This window comes from Manis javanica, chromosome 3, assembly GCF_040802235.1.
Source record: "Manis javanica isolate MJ-LG chromosome 3, MJ_LKY, whole genome shotgun sequence".
In the NCBI taxonomy this organism is placed as follows: domain Eukaryota; kingdom Metazoa; phylum Chordata; class Mammalia; order Pholidota; family Manidae; genus Manis; species Manis javanica.
In genome coordinates this window covers 104,877,839-104,896,323 of record NC_133158.1, presented here as the reverse complement: position 1 = coordinate 104,896,323, position 18,485 = coordinate 104,877,839, and the positions used below count along the sequence as shown (strand labels likewise).

Sequence of the window (18,485 nt, the reverse complement as noted above, 5' to 3'; positions counted from 1 at the left end):
ATAATGTTTATTGCACATAATTCAGATATTAGTTCTGTCATTGACTATTTAAATGCAAACACCTTCATTACTCTTTAATGAAGATACAACTTAAAAAGAAAAGTCACCGGTCATTCCAATTTAGTGGTAAACCAACACTGCCACTTTAAATTTTCATATCATATTATGCAATGTTTACTGATAATTTTTCTTGCCAAAATTATTTATTAGAAAACATATTTTATGAACATACAATTTTAATAATAAATAAACTACCAAGAAATGTAAATGAAAATTGCATGTTTGCATATGCACGTATTTTAAAAGGGAACACATGATTTTGCACACTCAATGAAACTATGATTTTGCACACTCAACGAAAATTTGCAACAATAGAAGCAAGAACATAGGCACTCTGAACATATGTCATTCTCTCTCTTTTAAAATAATTTTGAGAACCAAAGATCAGGAAAGTAATTTATAGACTTACTTTTTCATTATGGACTAAACCAAATAAATATCTTTTTGGGTGTAATATTTCACTTAGGTTTGAGATTCCCAGAACTCCTAGATAGTTAAAATGAAGTTCTCCCCAGTTAATAGAACATCAACTTCATCCTTGTTTTAGAATTTCTCTACTTTATATTCTAAAAAGATAACAAATTTAACTTAAGAAAACACTTTGGTGTTTTCAAGCACTTGAATGTTGTACTTTCTGTTCATGCTGAGTTATTCGGAGATGCCTAGGCGTACTTGTATTTCTTGAAACTACTACAGTGAATGTCATCAAAATATTTTACTCTACAGTACAATAGAAGTGTAATAAAAAAGATTATGAAAATTTTTGCTGATACATTTTTTGAGTGATTTATATAATTTCTTTGTTAGTCTTAAATTTAAAGAAGTCTCATGGAAGTAATACATAACATGATTTCAGATGGTAGAATTATTTTGCCATTGGATTTTATAATACAGGAATGAAATTATTTGTCCTGAAGCTGTACTGATAGTCAATGTGAAAGTTAGACATGTCTTCAATTCATAGTAACAAGGGTAGAGAAAGGAAGCAATTACTAAAAGATAGTAAGGTCTTTCTTTGGTTAAAACAAATAATATAAAAAGATGATCTAAAAAAAAATTAGTGGGAAATGTTTTTCAAAATGAATTATTTATCTCCAAGGATGTTTTAAAACATTAGACTATATTCAATCCACTGTTAGTAGCATTTTTAGTCTTTAAAATTACTGAACAAATAAAAAATGTACTTTATCAGCCTCTAGCTCCATAGTTTTATAATCATTTTTATAATTAATTTGTCATAACTCCCCAGTATTCTCATTGTTTATAAAATGAGATGGAATTATGCTGTATGAATAATCTAAACAGGAATATGATTGTGATTTTGCACACTCAATTTCTATGTAAATCAAGAAAAATATCTTTTGAGAGAAACATATCTTTCATAAGTGAAAATAAGAAAATACTATTAATCACAAAATACTTCTTTAAAATCAGAATCATAAACTATGGAGAAATGTGGTATCCAGTAAGATGTTTACTGATAATTTTTCTTACCAAAATTATTTTTTTGAAAACATATTTTATAAACATACAATTTTAATATACACAGAAAAGGCATTATTATCAATAGACTATATTATATTTAAATGTAAGGTGAGTATATTGTTAAAAAAGTTCTTCAGCTCAACAAATACATGTACTCTATATTTAGTACACTGCTTACAAAAAGTTAAGTATAACTGAATGCACATAAATAATGGGATTTTTTATTCAAATATCCATAGACTTCATTTGGACAGTCTATAGTGCACGGTATACGAAAATAAATTAAAACTAAATTAACTTATTAAATGGAATAAGAAGTCTTCAATGTGGCTTTCTATGAGGCTTTAGTAGTCAGTGGGTTCAGTCACGGTAACCTAGACATTATTTCGTGCCTTTTTATAGATAAATCTTTTATTTGTTCCCCTTTTCCACAAGGCTACTCCGGTTTTGTATTAGCTGTACAGTTTAGAGGGAATGCATTCTATCTCCTACCTTCTCAGATATCTTTGTCTGTACAGCTGTATTTCTGATTTCTCCTTGACTGCTTTATCTGTTTCATCAGCTGTGAAACACTTTGTAAGTCTTTTTCATCATAAAGGTCCTTCTAATACTGACTGCTTCTTTTTATTTTTCTTTTTTTTTTTCTGGGCTCACCTTCACAGAAAATCTTCTTAAAATAATTTAATAAACATGAAGACTAGATCTCCTAACCTCACATAAATCCTTACTTGATTCCTACCTAATTTCTCTCTTCACCATGACAGCCAAGCTGTATGTAACAAGGATGCTTCACATCTCTTTTTATTGAGTTCTGTTGACCTGTCAGCAGCATTTGAAATGTCTAATGTGATTTGCATATTTTCTTCTTGAAGTATGATTCTATCTTAACTTCCAAGAGATTACATATAAAGTTGCGTTTATCCAGGAATTCTACAATATCTTAGTCTCCGGGAGGAGTGTCCTCAGGATTCACTTCTCAGTTCTCCTTCAGTAACTCAAGAAATACTCCTTGAACATCTGTGCTGGGCCAATCACCCTTCTAAGCATCTGGGAGACATCTATGAGTACCACAGACATCAGCACCTTTTCCTAGAGCTTACTCGCTGTGGGGTTTTATCCTCACCCAGGCTTCGAATACTGTTAACTTAGTGAGACTGATAAGATCAAACTGTGTTTCCAACATGACTATCTTCTCATCTTCATTCATACATATCTAACTACTGTTTGACATTTCAAACTAGTGAATATAAAACTGATCTTATGTTTGAACGTCATTCTCCAAATCCTGCTCTCTTATGAGATTCTTTTTCCCGAGAAATGGTATCAACTGTGCTCCAGTTGCCTAAGCAAGAAACTCAAAAGTCATCAATATCTACAGAATCTGATCTGTTAGACAGGTGTGGTTAGTCTTTATCTACCATGTGTCTGCAATTTATTTATTCTTTTCTTTTCCTACTGCCATCACTTTTTTTCATTCTTGTTTACCCATCTCTTGCTTTTGCCTCTATGGGAAAGATTAACCTGTCTATAATGTCTGCCTATTTATATAACTTCTTACTACTTTGGGGATCAGTTCTATAATTATTTTTGTGGTTTTTGGAAGACCATGGATTGTCTGGTTTTGGATCCCTTTCTATCCTCATTTTTGTTCACATACGTCCAGGTTCTCTTCCAGACATGATTTTTCTAGTTTCTACTACAAATCAATTTCATTCGCTCAAAGACTTCTCCCATATATGACATTTTTCTGGAAGATTTACTTCCTGTAAATTTCTTCTAGAACACCACTTTCTAAGGAAACCCTTCCCTAACCTTGCCAGGCCCCCTCATGGCAGCAAACCACACCAGCCCATCTCAGTGCAATTATTTGGTGTTTCTTTCAACTCTTGTTTAATGTGTCTCTTCTTTACTAGATTGTAAAATCTTTCGGGGCATGGGCCAGTTCTGTACTTTTCATACATAATTCCTCTATATTTATCTTAGTACTTGTCACAAAGCAAGACCCCAATAAATAATTGGAATGAATGAACAGATGAATCTTATAGTAGAACTAGAAGAAACCAGCTTAGAGATGAGGACATGCATATTAAGAGAAATAAAGTCACAAGAGCAAAGCTGAAACTATAAACCAAACCTCTGCTCATTTTCCTTTAAGATACTGTCCACAAACTGACTCTCCAAAATAGAAACAAAATGTTTTTATAGTAAATGCATCCTGGCATATCTTAGCTCATTTTATGCCTTTATTTAGGTTCTCTTTTTTAATTTACCTTTCTGTCTATACTCATTGTTAATTTTTATTAACAACAATTTCTTATAAAAATATCAGGGACTCTGGGAGTACAACATAAAATAACCTGTCCGAAATCTATTTTTTTTACAGCTTGTGTTTTTAATCTATAAATATTATTAAAATATTGCCTTCTACTATATAAAATATTAACTTTTATCTCGATAAAAATAATTTCCTCTAAACATATGAGCTTTCTATAAATATAAAATATAAAGATTTATGAAAATGGTGTACACTGTTGTAGTCCTCTTTTGAAGATTCCAACTCAGATTAAGAAACATATTTATATCATGTTCCTGATACCTGCATAGAAGACAATTACAAGAATAATACATTATAATTCTAGAGGCACTTACTGATGTTTCAAACCCACAGGGCAATGAACTTGATAGAACATTCAATCACTCTTACTTAGGTGTACCATCTTATAAGGATATTGGATTTGTCATATGACATAAAGTAGCTCCAATCTTGAACAGATCCTTTAACATCCCAAAGTCATATTTGTAAATGAGGATAACCCTTCCTTGTTCAGCTCAGATTCAAGAATACTTTTTAAATTTCTAAAAATGACACTACAGTATAAAATATCCATGTTACTTCTAGATGCTCTCAACTGCCTAACTTCCAATAATAATTTGAAGCACTATTATTTATTATTAGCAATTCAAATCCATGATATTCATTACTTTTATACCATACAAGCAATAGTAATTACTTTTTGATAGAAATATTAATTGTATAAAGCTGCTTTCAATTTTTAAAGACTGATGTATAACATAACAAAATCATAATATAATGAATATCAATTTGAAATTATGAGAGGGTTAAAGAGCATGACAGAATTGACCAATTTTTTTTTCCAGACTCTAAAATGTTCTGTAACAATATTGACACCCTATTATAATATGACTTAGGTAAGCCATGCTTATGAATATGCTGCTCTCATCTATGTATATATAAAGAGAATATGGGTGTATGTATGTGTATATATATGTGTGTGTGTGTGTATACATGTACGTATAAAATTTACCACTAAATATTAAATGTGATAGCTGAAGGAACAGTTAAATGTTAAAATATGAGCAATTTGACCATTTACAGAGCTAAATATGACTATGAACCAGGATCATTCTTGCTTCTTGTTCTCTATAGCAAGTATCTGAAAAAAAATTAATATTTCCTGTTGACTCTGATAATCTCACTAGTATGTAATGATGCAGGCCCTGTTACCTAACACAGGCAGTATCCACTAGGGGACTGTGAATACCGACGTGGAGGGTCCTGCAACGCTGGGAGCCTTGTTGAGACTCTAGTACAGTTCTTTCCGGGGCTACGTCTGTGGCTCTTTCTGCCTCACTGTGCGGCTGATTTTCTTTCCAAAAGCAACTCACCTGGTCGGGCACGGAAGGGCTCATCATTAGCCAGAAGCCCTGTGCGTTTGTGAGTGAGTTGTCTTTCTTGAAAAAGTTTTTTCTAATCTCAACAGAAGTTTTTCATGTTGATTTTGAAGAGTCAACTTACCTTTTGTCCCTCTGCTCCTTCTACCTCAGCACTTCAACCACTAACGCTGTCATAATGAACGTACAAATTAACCAATACTCCATGGCGAGACGGACTGAGAAATCCGGAGTGGGAGGTGCCACAGAATCACGGTTAGAACCTAGAATTTACACTTCCTTCTATAAAATTATGATTTCAATATTAAGAAAAAATCCGGAGGGGTTGGAAAAAGATGATGTCATATAAATTTTCAACCTAAGAAAGCATATCATTTTCTTACCTTTAATAATGTTGGGCTTTGGCGGCATGCTGAACTCATAGACTGTAGGTTCTGAATATCCCAATCTATTGGCAGCTGTAATTTGAACTTCATATCCCATTGTCCACTGTAGATGCTCCAGAATAATGTGATCCTTATTTCCCTGCACTTTTTTCTCCAACCACTGGTCTTCTTTATCTTTCTGTAAAGGCATTAAAAATACGTTTTGTAAATAGCCATACACTAAAGTTGTGATTTTTCAAAAATGTCATTAATATTGAGATGGAAGAAAGTTAAAAAAAGGACATTTTCTTATTTGAAGGGATAAATGAGTTGCCATATCAATAAAGTTATTTCTAAGTCTTTTCTACATAAATATAATGTCTTTTATATTAGTCAAAGAGGGATGATTTCATAATTAACTTTTGATAATTCAGCAATTGATAATTCACCTCCATTATGATTTTACTTTTACTTCACATGTATCAGTTTGTTGTTTGGCCACTTTGTTGATAATTAACATTCATGTGAACATGAAAAATGAAACATTACTTATAGAAAAAAATGCTTACTGCCATTAAAATAATTTCCACACTACTATTTAAGGTTTGAGGTGGGGAAAAAAAGATATTTTGCAAATAAAGTCTAGATTTTTAATGGACTTAAATTACCACAAGCATTTCTTATTACTATGTTTAGGCTCATAATGAAACAGCATAGAGGAGAATAACCTGTTAAACTGGTTATTATCATAAGAAAATTAAAAATGTTATCCTATCCTTGAGTATACTACAAATAAATTCTAATTCTTTTTTCTAAATTAAATATTTTGGACCACATGATATTTGAATTACCCTTTATTTGAAAAGAGAACACTATGGTTTCAATTAACACAGGACAATACATTTATACAGATTTATGAATTAAGCCATCTTTAATGTGAACATTCAGTTATTCTAATGGTTAAATGGTAAATGTTAACCATTTAAATGCAGGCAAGTTCCTTGACCTCTCTGCCTTGTTTCTCTCATTATTACAGAAATGAGGGTAGCAGCAGCCTCTGTCAACTTTATGAAAGGAACAATTGGGAAAACCAAGTACTTTATTATTTCAGGGCCTTAGGAATCACAACCACTTAACAACTGACAACTATTATTAAGGAACCTATTTCCATAACAACGAATTGAAATGATATTTTCTCTGGATCCATGTTTCTAATAATCTATCACTTCAATTGCAAATCCCAATTCTCCAGAGGTATAACTATAAATAAATTGTGCCTGGCCATAGCTATAGATACATAATAAATGATAGACAGACAGATCAATCTTTTTTAACCTCAAAGTTTATCCCAGTATTACTATATGTTTAGTCAATATTTTACAATGTTTCTTTGTCTGTAAAGAATTTCACTGTTTTTTGAATTAACAGTGGAAATTGAGGATTTATTCTCTAAAATCATATTGTGGACACAATTGCATTAAAAAATTGATTGTATTACAAACATGACATGTCCTTCAAAAGGAGACAAGCAGACATTATAGTTTTGCTATCATATTATTATGCTCTTTTCTTACTTAATTATTCTTAGTTATGGAGAATTTCTATTAGAAGGAATTGATAGGTGTATTTTGTTATTTCACCTAAAACTGAAGATGCTTTCACCTCTAACATAGCCATGAAGATATTAGCACCCTGTAAGTAGAACACTTAAAATTATCATATAAAAAGAGACATTTCCCTTGATTTTTGAAACTTATAGATTAATTTCTTAGACTGTTGTCTAGTATTATACAAGGTGTTATAAGGTGTCCTGCAAAGGCCATGGAAAACTGAATAGTATGGGCCAGAATGCTTATAACTTGTCTAAGACACTAAATGACAAGTAAACTTAAGAAAGGAACCTAAAGTACTTTTGAAATTTTTAGGGCAGCTGTATCAAACAGTCACAATTTTCCCAACACCCCTTTTCTTAGTCAATTCATTCATCAGTTTTTCATTCAGCCTATATGGGGTAATGAGGTTGTTCTAGAAATATTAACACAATAGTGGACAAGACATATGCAATATGCTCATCTTGAAATTTACAAAACAATGTGGAAGAATGACGGAAGCTCTTTAAAAAATCAGAGGGTGCTTTGGGAGCATGTACGAGGGAGATGTAATCCAATCCAGGAGCAAGAAAGGTCTCCTCTGGGGAAGTGATATCACCCACTCTGAAATAATAAACCCCAGTTTATTTTTTTCTTTTTTCACTCATCCTATCCTAGTCAAAGAAAAGGAAGTGTGATTCTTTCACAAAGGTTTGGATACAAAAATAAGTGCAATGATGAAAATCCTCAGAAAATGTACAACACTAGGAGATGTAAAAGCAGACACTGTAGGCTTATTGTTTTAAGTCAGTGTAAAAACACTCAGAGGTATTGACCAAAAAAAGTAAGCTTTAAAAAAATCTTCATTCAGAAGTAATTTTAGATGATACATGATACAATATGAATGTATGTAGATACACATGTACATATATAGACACAATAAAATGAATACAACACAAATATTTGATAGGGTATAAGTCGTGCATATACACGCAGATTCAGGAAGGAGAGGGAAGCACAGGAAAGGCTGCAGGGGTAGATGAGGACAAAGGATGCACACAGAGCAGTGGAGAGTTGCTCCTGTAGCCCTCTTTTTGGTCCAATAATTTAATAAGTTCTCTGCAACTATGAAGTACTTGGTGAGAATGAATATCTGTGGAAATCCACAACTGAGCTTCGCTTGGTATCTGAGTGGAGATACGGGTGAAAGAGTCAGAAAATAAGCCAAAACTGAAATCTGGATTACCCCAGGATACAATTTATTCTTCAGAGTGATGGATAGACTTCATGTCATTCAGTAATCCTTCAAAAATACTATTTCTGGGAATCGAGCATTTGAGGTGAAACTTCCTGACAAGCACAAGACATGCAGAAAATCTTCTGAATTATATATCATTTAACTCTTAATTGATGAAGCTCTTGCTATGATAATTTAAAACCCCTTCCTTCATTTTAGATAGTTGGACTGATGGCATAAGGAACCAAAGGGGAGTTTTAATATCTTTCCTAAATTAAATCAATTTCATCTTCCATTCAACATTAGACAAGGATGCTTTTTAATACCCTAATTGTTATTCCTAGGGAATAGGAAAAAAATTAAAGTGGGTGTTACCAAATACTTCCCTAGACATCAAAATCTCAATTATGCATTTGTACAGGGTCTGATTTACAGAATTCAAATGCCTAGGGAACAATTTAAGATAATCTAGTTGCAAAACGTTCCCCTAGGTAACTTAATGAGATGATTTGTTGAATGAGGTTATTATTAATAAGCCTATTAGATATTGAAGGGCAGCTGCTGAAAGAAAAATAATAATTTTGCTTTGATATAGCTTTTCTTAAGCAACACTTTTGTCAGAAAAATAGATAGCAAGACCATGTGACAATTAAGAGCACTTTGTAATAGTCAATCTAAAATAATAATATCAGTATATAGGGAAATATGTGCTATCATCTGTGCAGGGAAAAGATTAGAGGTCTTGATTTTCTTACTTTTCTTATTTGTCTCCTTGACTCCTTTCGATCAGAAGAAGTAATCCACTAACATTTTTTTTGTGTGTGTGTGTGTTTTACCTGTGATTGTTTACTTAGAGTCCAGGGAGATCTAAGGAGAGTGTGGAGGGGACGTTCCCTCTAGCCGTGCTGAGCCACGCCGAGTTCTGCTCTCCGAGGTGCTGGAGTCACAGGTGCGGCTCCTGACACTGTGACCAGCCACTCTCTGGGAAGAGGTGGATTTCCCCTTTCCTGAGCGTTGAAACTAGTAATGTGGACTGTACAGATCCTGTTTTGTCCTCTTCTTTGACTGTAATGAATAGGCTGGCCAGATGCTGGAACAAATTTCACAACTCCATTATGCCCCAGGAGGAGATGGTGTAAGCCAGGTGCCTAGGGAACTGGTGAGATGGGCATAAAGTGGGCATAAAATCCAGGAGGGGGCCTTCTCGATTCCCAGGACCAGGGAAGATGATGTGGGACTGCTTTCACTGGAATGTCCTCTGGAAGAAAGGATTCCTAATTCTCATAAAATTACTATTTAACCCATGTTTCTCTTGCTCAAGGAAATTTCCTTCTTTTTCTTTTCCTGCTTTCAGGAAGAAGCACATTGCAGAGCTGACATAGTGCAGCATGGTTCCCTAAGCTAGAAGGATCAGCAATTGCTGGAAAAACTGGAGGAAGAAATATGAAACCTTAGTAGTTTACTCAGGAAGAGAACATTATGTTTACTAGGCTCTCCCCAACCCCAAGTCCCCCTCTACAAATCCCATTACAGTCACTGTCCATCAGCATAGTAAGATGTTGTAGAATCACTACTTGTCTTCTCTGTGTTGCAAAGCCCTCCTCTTACCCCTACCCCCCACATTATACATGCTAATCCTAAAACCCCCTTTCTCCTTTTCCACCCTTATCCCTCCCTACCCTCCCATTCTCCCCAGTCTCTTTCCCTTTGTAAACTGTTAGTCCATTCCTGGGTTCTGCTGCTATTTTGTTCCTTCAGTATTTCTTTTGTTCTTATACTCCACAGATGAGTGAAATTATTTGGTATTTATCTTTCTCCACTTGGCTTATTTCACTGAGCATAATACCCTCTAGCTCCATCCATACTCTTGCAAATGGTAGGATTTGTTGTCTTCTTATGGCTGAATAATATTCCATTGTGTATATATACCACATCTTCTTTATCCATTCATCTACTGATGGACATTTAGGTTGCTTCCATTTCTTGGCTATTATAAATAGTGCTGCGATAAACATAGGGGTGCATTTGTCTTTTTCAAACTGGAGTGCTGCATCCTTAGGGTAAATTCCTAGAAGTGGAATTCCTGGGTCAAATGGTAAGTCTATTTTGAGCATTTTGAGGAACGTCCATATTGCTTTCTACAATGGTTGAACTAATCTACATTCCCACCAGCAGTGCAGGAGGGTTCCCCTTTCTCCGCAACCTCGCCAACATTTGTTGTTGTTTGTCTTTTGGATGGTGGCCATCCTTACTGGTGTGAGGTGATATCTCATTGTGGTTTTAATTTGCATTTCTCTGATAACTAGCGATGTGGAGCATCTTTTCATGTGTCTGTTGGCTATCTGAATTTCTTCTTTGGAGAACTGTCTGTTCAGCTCCTCTGCCCATTTTTTAATTGAATTATTTGCTTCTTGTTTGTTGAGGAGTGTGAGCACTTTATATATTTTGGATGTCAAGCCTTTATCAGATCTGTCATTTACAAAAATATTCTCCCATACTGTAGAGTACATTTTTGTTCTATTGATGGTGTCCTTTGCTGTAGAGAAGCTTTTCAGCTTGATATAGTCCCACTTGTTCATTTTTGCGTTTGTTTTCCTTGCCCAGGGAGATATATTCATGAAGAAGTCGCTAATGTTCACATCCAAGAGATTTTTGCCTATGTATTTTTCTAAGAGTTTTATGGTTTCATGACTTACAGTCAGGTCTTTGATCCATTTCGAATTTACTTTTGTGTATGGGGTTAGACAGTGATTCAGTTTCATTCTCTTACATGTAGCTGTCCAGCTCTGCCAGCACCATCTGTTGAAGAGACTGTCATTTCCCCATTGTATGTCCATGGCTCCTTTATCAAATATTAATTGACCATATATGTTTGGATTAATGTCTGGAGTCTCTAATCTGTTACACTGGTCTGTGGCTCTGTTCTTGTGCTAGTACCAAATTGTCTTGATTACTATGGCTTTGTAGTAGAGCTTGAAGTTGGGGAGTGAGATCCCCGCCACTTTATTCTTCTTTCACAGGATTGCTTTGGCTATTCGGGGTCTTTGGTGTTTCCATATGAATTTTTGAACTATTTGTTCCAGTTCGTTGAAGAATGTTGTTGGGAATTTGATAGGGATTGCATCAAATCTGTATATTGTTTTGGGCAGGATGGCCATTTTGACAATATTAATTCTTCCTAGCCAAGAGCATGGGATGAGTTTCCATTTGTTAGTGTCCTCTTTAACTTCTCTTAAGAGTGTCTTAGTTTTCAGGGTATAGGTCTTTCACCTTTGCTTGGGTTTATTCCTAGGTATTTTATTCTTTTTGATGCAATTGTGAATGAAATTGTTTTCCTGATTTCTCTTTCTATTGGCTCATTGTTAGTGTATAGGAAAGCCACAAATTTCTGTGTCTTAATTTTGTATCCTGCAACTTTGCTGTATTCCGATATCAGTTCTAGTAGTTTTGGAGTGGAGTCCTTAGGGTTTTTTATGTACAATATCATGTCATCTGCAAATAGTGACAGTTTCACTTCTTCTTTACCAATCTGCGTTCCTTGTATTTCTTTGTTTTGTCTAATTGCCATGGCTAGGACCACCAGTACTATGTTGAAGAACAGTGGGGAGAGTGGGCATCCCTGTCTTGTTTCCGATCTCAGAGGAAAAGCTTTCAGTATGATGTTGGCTGTGGGTTTATCATATATGGCCTTTATTATGTTGAGGTACTTGCCCTCTATACCTATTTTGCTGAGGGTTTTTGTCATGAAAGGATGTTGAATTTTGTCAAGTGCTTTTTCAGCATCTATGGAGATGATCATGTGGTTTTTGTCTTTCTTTTTGTTGATGTGGTGGATGATGTTGATGGATTTTCGAATGTTGTACCATCCTTGCATCCCTGGGATGAATCCCACTTGGACGTGGTGTATGATCCTTTTGATATACTTTTGAATTCGGTTTGCTAATATTTTATTGAGTATTTTTGCATCTATGTTCATTAGGGATATTGGTCTGTAATTTTCCTTTTTTGGTGGGGTCTTTGCCTGGTTTTGGTATTAGGGTGATGTTGGCTTCATAGAATGAGTTTGGAAGTATTCCCTCCTCTTCTATTTTTTGGAAAACTTTAAGGAGAATGGGTATTATATCTTCTCTGTATGTCTGATAAAACTCTGAGTTAAATACATCTGGCCCAGGGGTTTGTTCTTGGGTAGTTTTTGATTACCACTTCAATTTCTTTGCTGGTAATCGGTTTGTTTAGATTTTGTGTTTCTTCCTTGGTCAGTCTTGGAAGGTTGTATTTTTCTAGGAATTTGTCCATTTCTTCTAGGTTTTCCAGCTTGTTAGCATATAGGTTTTCATAGTAGTCTTTAATAATTCTTTGTATTTCTGTTGGGGCTGTCGTGATGTTTCCTTTCTCATTTCTGATTCTGTTGATGTGTGTTGATTCTCTTTTTCTCTTAATAAGTCTGGCTAGAGGCTTATCTATTTTATTTATTTTCTCAAAGAACCACCTCTTGGTTTCACTGATTTTTGCTATTGTTTTATTCTTCTCAATTTTATTCATTTCTTTTCTGATCTTTACTATGTCCCTCCTTCTGCTGACTTTAGGCCTCATTTGTTCTTCTTTTTCCAATTTTGATAACTGTGACATTAGACTATTCATTTGGGTTTGTTCTTCCTTCTTTTGTTCTACCCTCCATTGTGTTCTTTTAAATATGCCTGGGTTGCTATATAGTTTCCTCTTAAGACTGCTTTTGCTGCATCCCACAGAAGTTGGGGCTTTGTGTTGTTGTCATTTATTTCCATATATTGCTGGATCTCCATTTTTATTTAGTCATTGATCCATTGACTATTTAGAAGCGTGTTGTTAAGCATCCATGTGTTTGTGAGCCTTTTTGCTTTCTTGGTACAATTTATTTCTAGTTTTATACTTTTGTGGTCTGAAAAGTTGGTTGGTAAGATTTCAATCTTTTTGAATTTACTGAGGCTCTTTTTGTGGCCTAGTATATGGTCTATTCTGGAGAATGTTCCATGTGCACTTGAGAAGAATGTGTAAATGTGTATCTTGTTGCTTTTGGGCGTAGAGTTCTATAGATGTCTATTAGGTCCATCTGTTCTAGTGTGCTGTTCAGGCCTCTGTGTCCTTACTAATTTTCTGTCTGGTGGATCTGTCCTTTGGAGTGAATGGTGTGTTTAAGTCTACTTAAATGAATGCATTGCATTCTATTTACTCCTTTAGTTCTGTTAGTATTAGTTTCACATATGCTGGTGCTCTTGTGTTGGGTGCATATATATTTATGATGGTTATATCCTCTTGTTGGACTAAGCCCTTTATCATGATGTAATGTCCTTCTTTATCTCTTGTTACTTTCTTTGTTTTGAAGCCTATTTTGTCTGAAACTAGTACTGCAACAACTGCTTTTTTCTCCCTATTGTTTGCATGGAATATCTTTTTCCATCCCTTGACTTTTAGTCTGTGCATGTCTTTGAGTTTGAGGTGAGTCTCTTGTAAGCAGCATATAGATGGGTCTTGTTTTTTTATCCATTCAGTGACTCTATGTCTTTTGATTGTTGCATTCAGTCCATTTACATTTAGGGTGATTATCGATAGGTATGTATTTATTGCCATTTCAGGCTTTAGATTCGTGGTTACCAAAGGTTCCAGGTTACTTTCCTTACTATCTAAGAGTTTAACTTAACTCACTTAGTATGCTGTTACAAACACAATCTAAAGGTTCTTTTCTATTTCTCCTCCTTTTTCTTCCTCCTTCATTCTTTATATATTAGGTATCAGATTCTATACTTTTCCTCTACCCCTTGATTGGCTTTGGGGATAGTCAATTTAATTTTGCATTTGCCTCGCAATCAGCTGCTCCACCCTCCCTACCATGATTTCACTACCTCTGGTGACTGCTATCCAACCCTAGGAACACTTCCATCTATAGCAGTCCCTCCAAAATAGACTGCAGAGATGGTTTGTGGGAGGTAAACTCTCTCAGCTTTTGCTTATCTGGAAATCGTTTAATCCATCCTTCAAATTTAAATGATAATCTCACCGGATAAAGTAATCTTGGTTCCAGGCCCTTCTGCTTCATGGCATTAAATATATCATGCCACTCCCTTCTGGCCTGTAAGGTTTCTGCTGAGAAGTCTGTTGTTAGTCTGATGGGCTTTCCTTTGTATGTGATCTTATTTCTGCCTCTGGCTGCTTTTAACAGTCTGTCCTTCTCCTTGATCTTTCCCATTTTAATTACTATGTGTCTTGGTGTTGTCTTCCTTGGCTTTCGTGTTTAGGGGGATCTGTGGATCTCCATGGCCTGAGAGACTATCTCTTTCCCCAGATTGGGGAAGTTTACAGCAACTTCCTCCTCAAAGACTCTTTCTATCCCTTTTTCTCTCTTTTCTTCTTCTGGTATCCCAATAATGCGAATATTGTTCCGCATGGATTGGTCACACAGTTCTCTCAATATTCGTTCATTTTTAGAGACCTTTTTTTCTCTCTGTGCCTTAGCTTCTTTGTATTCCTCTTCTCTAGTTTCTATTTCATTTACTGTCTCCTCCACCATATCCAACCTGCTTTTAATACCCTCCATTGTGTTCTTTTACAATTGGATCTCTGACCTGAATTCATTCCTGAGTTCTTGGATGTCTTTCCATACCTCCATTAGGATGTTGATTATTTTTATTTTGAACTCCCTTTCAGGAAGCGTCACAAGGTCCGTATCATTTAAATCTTTCTCAGGAGTTGTATTAACAGTTTTACTCTGGACAAGGTTCCTTTGGCGTTTCATGTTTGTATATGGTGCCCTCTAGTGTCCAGAAGCTCTATCTGGAGCTGCTGAGCCCCTGAAGCAATGTCAGGGGTTGCAGGGGAGCAGTACTGGTGCCTAAGGGGTGGAAAGAGCTGTTCCCGCCTCCTGGCTCCTGTGCCTGTCTCCACTGCCTGAGCCAGTGGACCAGTCACACAGGTAGAAATTTTTGTCCCAGAGCAGCCAGATATGGATCCCTGCTTTCCACAAGCATCCAAAATTCCAGTCTCCCCAGGAACTCTGCCTGTATTAACTTTCCAACCCGATAGTCATGCATTTCTCATGAAAGCACCATGAAATGTATGTTTGTGCTCCCAGCGCAGACCTCCGGAGCTAGGTATTCAGCAGTCCCAAACCTTCCACTCTCTCCCTGCTCCTTTTCTCTTCCTCCTGCTGGTGAGCTGGGGTGGGGGAGGGGCTCAGGTCCAGCGGAGCCACAGCTCTGGTACGTTACCCCGTTCACTGAGGTCTGCTCTTTTCTCCAGGTGTGTGCAGTCTGATGCATCCGCTTTCCTGTTGCTCTCTCAGGGTTAGTTGCACCAATTAAATTTTCTAATTGTATCCAGTTTTAAGAGGAAGCCTCTGTGTCTCCTCTCATACCACCTTTAATCCCATCCCACTAACATTTTTTTTAAAGTCTCAGGGAATATATGGACAACATTACCTTAATTGAAAACTGAATAATTATAAAAAGAGATGACAATAGAGGAGGTGAATTTTAAGGTTCTTGTGGCTCCTGTATGTTATGATTTAAGATTTTGTGTTTCTATGGAAGGCAGTTCCTGGTTTCTGAATTTCCTGGTAATATGGTTCAGCCAGTCACTGCATGTATGACCTTAAAGAAGGCCCCGGAATTCTTTAAAGTTCTCTTTGTTACTCTGAAATAAGAAAGGTGGTTAGCAATCTGGATAATTTAAACATACACACACATTCCACTGTGAGTTGGAAAGATACAAGGTTTGGAGGTTTTCAAAAGTTTTAAATTCTAAGCTCTATTTTTTTCTGTCATAATGGATTCAAACTGCCTTTGTTCCATGTTCTGAAGCTTGGTAAAATTTTGTAAATGGGACCCTACTTAATCTATTCTAATCTCCATCACCCACATACTTCTTTAGAGAAAAATAAAATATAATTATTCCTATTCATCACCTTCTGGGTTTTTACAAAACCCATAAAAATTCACACAGTGCAAGATTTTTCCCCCATGTAGTCATTATTTATTGCATTTATGAATGTAGTTACAGGATTATTTATAATTACATAGACGAACTAGAGAGAGACTAACTCATTTATTCATTGATTCATTGATGCATTTATTCATTCATATAACAAATAGCCTATTTGATGCTATCAATGCAAGGATGAATAAAACTCACCCTGTCCATTAATAGCAAAGAAAACTTACCAAAAACCTCAGGACTTTTCAATGTCCATACCTATTCATTTGAAAATGTTTCAAAAAATAAACAAATTTCAACATACACACCTAAACATAATTAAAACAGAAAGCATCAGTAATGTTATTAATGAGAAAATAAGTTCTCTTAACAACAAAAACTCAGTTTTACATATTTATTATCATAATGCCCTTTTCAAAATCACCTTTGCTTTTTCTTTGTCAATTGAGGTACAACCTTCTAGACTCCAAATAGCTTGAGAAGGTCAATTAAGACTTACAGAACTAACCTAGAGTATCATTGCTGGTCCCTAAAGTACCTTCCTCACAATTGATTTTTTAAGCTACCAATTTTCTTGAGCCCTTCTTAGCTCAGGAAAAGTATTTAATGTGCCACACTAAGTGACAGTTATGGTCCCATAGCTATCATCAAATTAGAGAGAAAACAGTGAAAAATTCATGGAAGCATATAAAAACTATTTATTAAATGATATGAGTTATAATGACACTACAATACAAAGTAGATGTAAAATAATCTGTATATAAAACAACTTCTTTCATTTTTTGATACACACTGTGAGATTAATAAGCTTGTCCTCATTCTCAAAAATACAGTTTAATTTACTGACTTATTGTTAAAGATGTTAATTTTCACAAAGGGTCCATTTAGAAATCTAATTCTGCTTTTATTGCTCTAGTTCTGTTCTAATAAATTCTCTCTTCTTAATGGGTAACTGAACAGAGTCATGTGCTCTAGCTAGTACAGCATAACAGAATAATGTGTTTCCTGGTTCACAATCCATGGGAAGATATATTCTCTATATTAGGATATCATTAGTCTCGTACTTCACCCAGTGAAATGCACATGTAAATACTTAGGTTCCATGTCTGCTAGAAACCAACAAACACTTAAGGAATATATTTTCTTAAATTTTTCCCCCGAGATTATAACATATAAAACATACAGTCCTGTGTACACGGGGAGTTGAAAGATAGGGTCAAAGAAACAATCAAATGAAAATTATAAGGGTGTTCCTTACTTTTGAATTACTGTATCTTCTTTCCATAGAAATTATCCAATTAAAAAATGCACTGCATATGGCTAAATAATTTTCCAAATTATTCAGTTGCACTTTAATCCACTGTGGAATTCATCCAGTTTGAGAAAATAATAGATTAAGTGGGTTGGAATCATACAAAGAGAATAGATGATAAGGAACCTTTTTGAAATGGCAATTGTTTTGATGTAAATGCAAATATCAAGGCAAATGCTGCTGTAAATCTTTAGCCACCAAGTCTTGAACATATAAGTTTTTAAGTGTGAGGAAGTAATCTGTTGAGAAAGAAATGCAGAGGAAGTTCTTCTTTCCCAAGATTGGCTACTGTTAGACCACATCAATATAACTTTACATTGAATCATGATATTTCTAGTTAGACTGCAGAATGTGTTATTTCCAAGAAGGAGGAGGTAGAGAAGGAAGGAAAAGAAAAAATAGGATACAGAGATAGTGTTAGTGTGTTGGAGAGGAAAGCATACAATTAAATGATAGGATAAAGACAAAGTGAATCAGAACTGCTGGATATGGAGGCCCAGGAGCAAGGCAGGTGAGAGGAGACAAGGCCCTGGTTGGCGAGTTGACAGAATCCCACAGGCGGATCTCAGTTCAGCCCTCACTGCTGCGACATGGTTTAACTGTAAAGCCTCACGTTCTGGTATCTGATCCACCCATCAAGTCACCCAAATTCTGTAAGGTTCAGTTTACCCATGAAGAATGTAAAAGCATATTGCTTTATGTTTGATTAGTTACATATCTATATATTTAAGTCTCTAAGAGTGAGTAGTACCTTCTTTGAAGTACAAAGGATAGCAAGG

General features: G+C 35.3%; 1 protein-coding gene across 3 annotated transcripts in view; it reads right to left on the bottom strand.

The window, feature by feature from the left end:
* NCAM2 (neural cell adhesion molecule 2) overlaps nucleotides 1–18,485 on the bottom strand; it is a 508,052-nt gene that overhangs the window by 37,943 nt on the left and 451,624 nt on the right. For all 3 annotated transcript variants that reach the window (XM_073231839.1, XM_037012663.2, XM_037012664.2), the window contains one exon: nucleotides 5,622–5,802. In XM_073231839.1, the coding sequence (XP_073087940.1) occupies nucleotides 5,622–5,802 (181 nt within the window). The remainder of the gene's footprint in view (nucleotides 1–5,621; nucleotides 5,803–18,485) is intronic.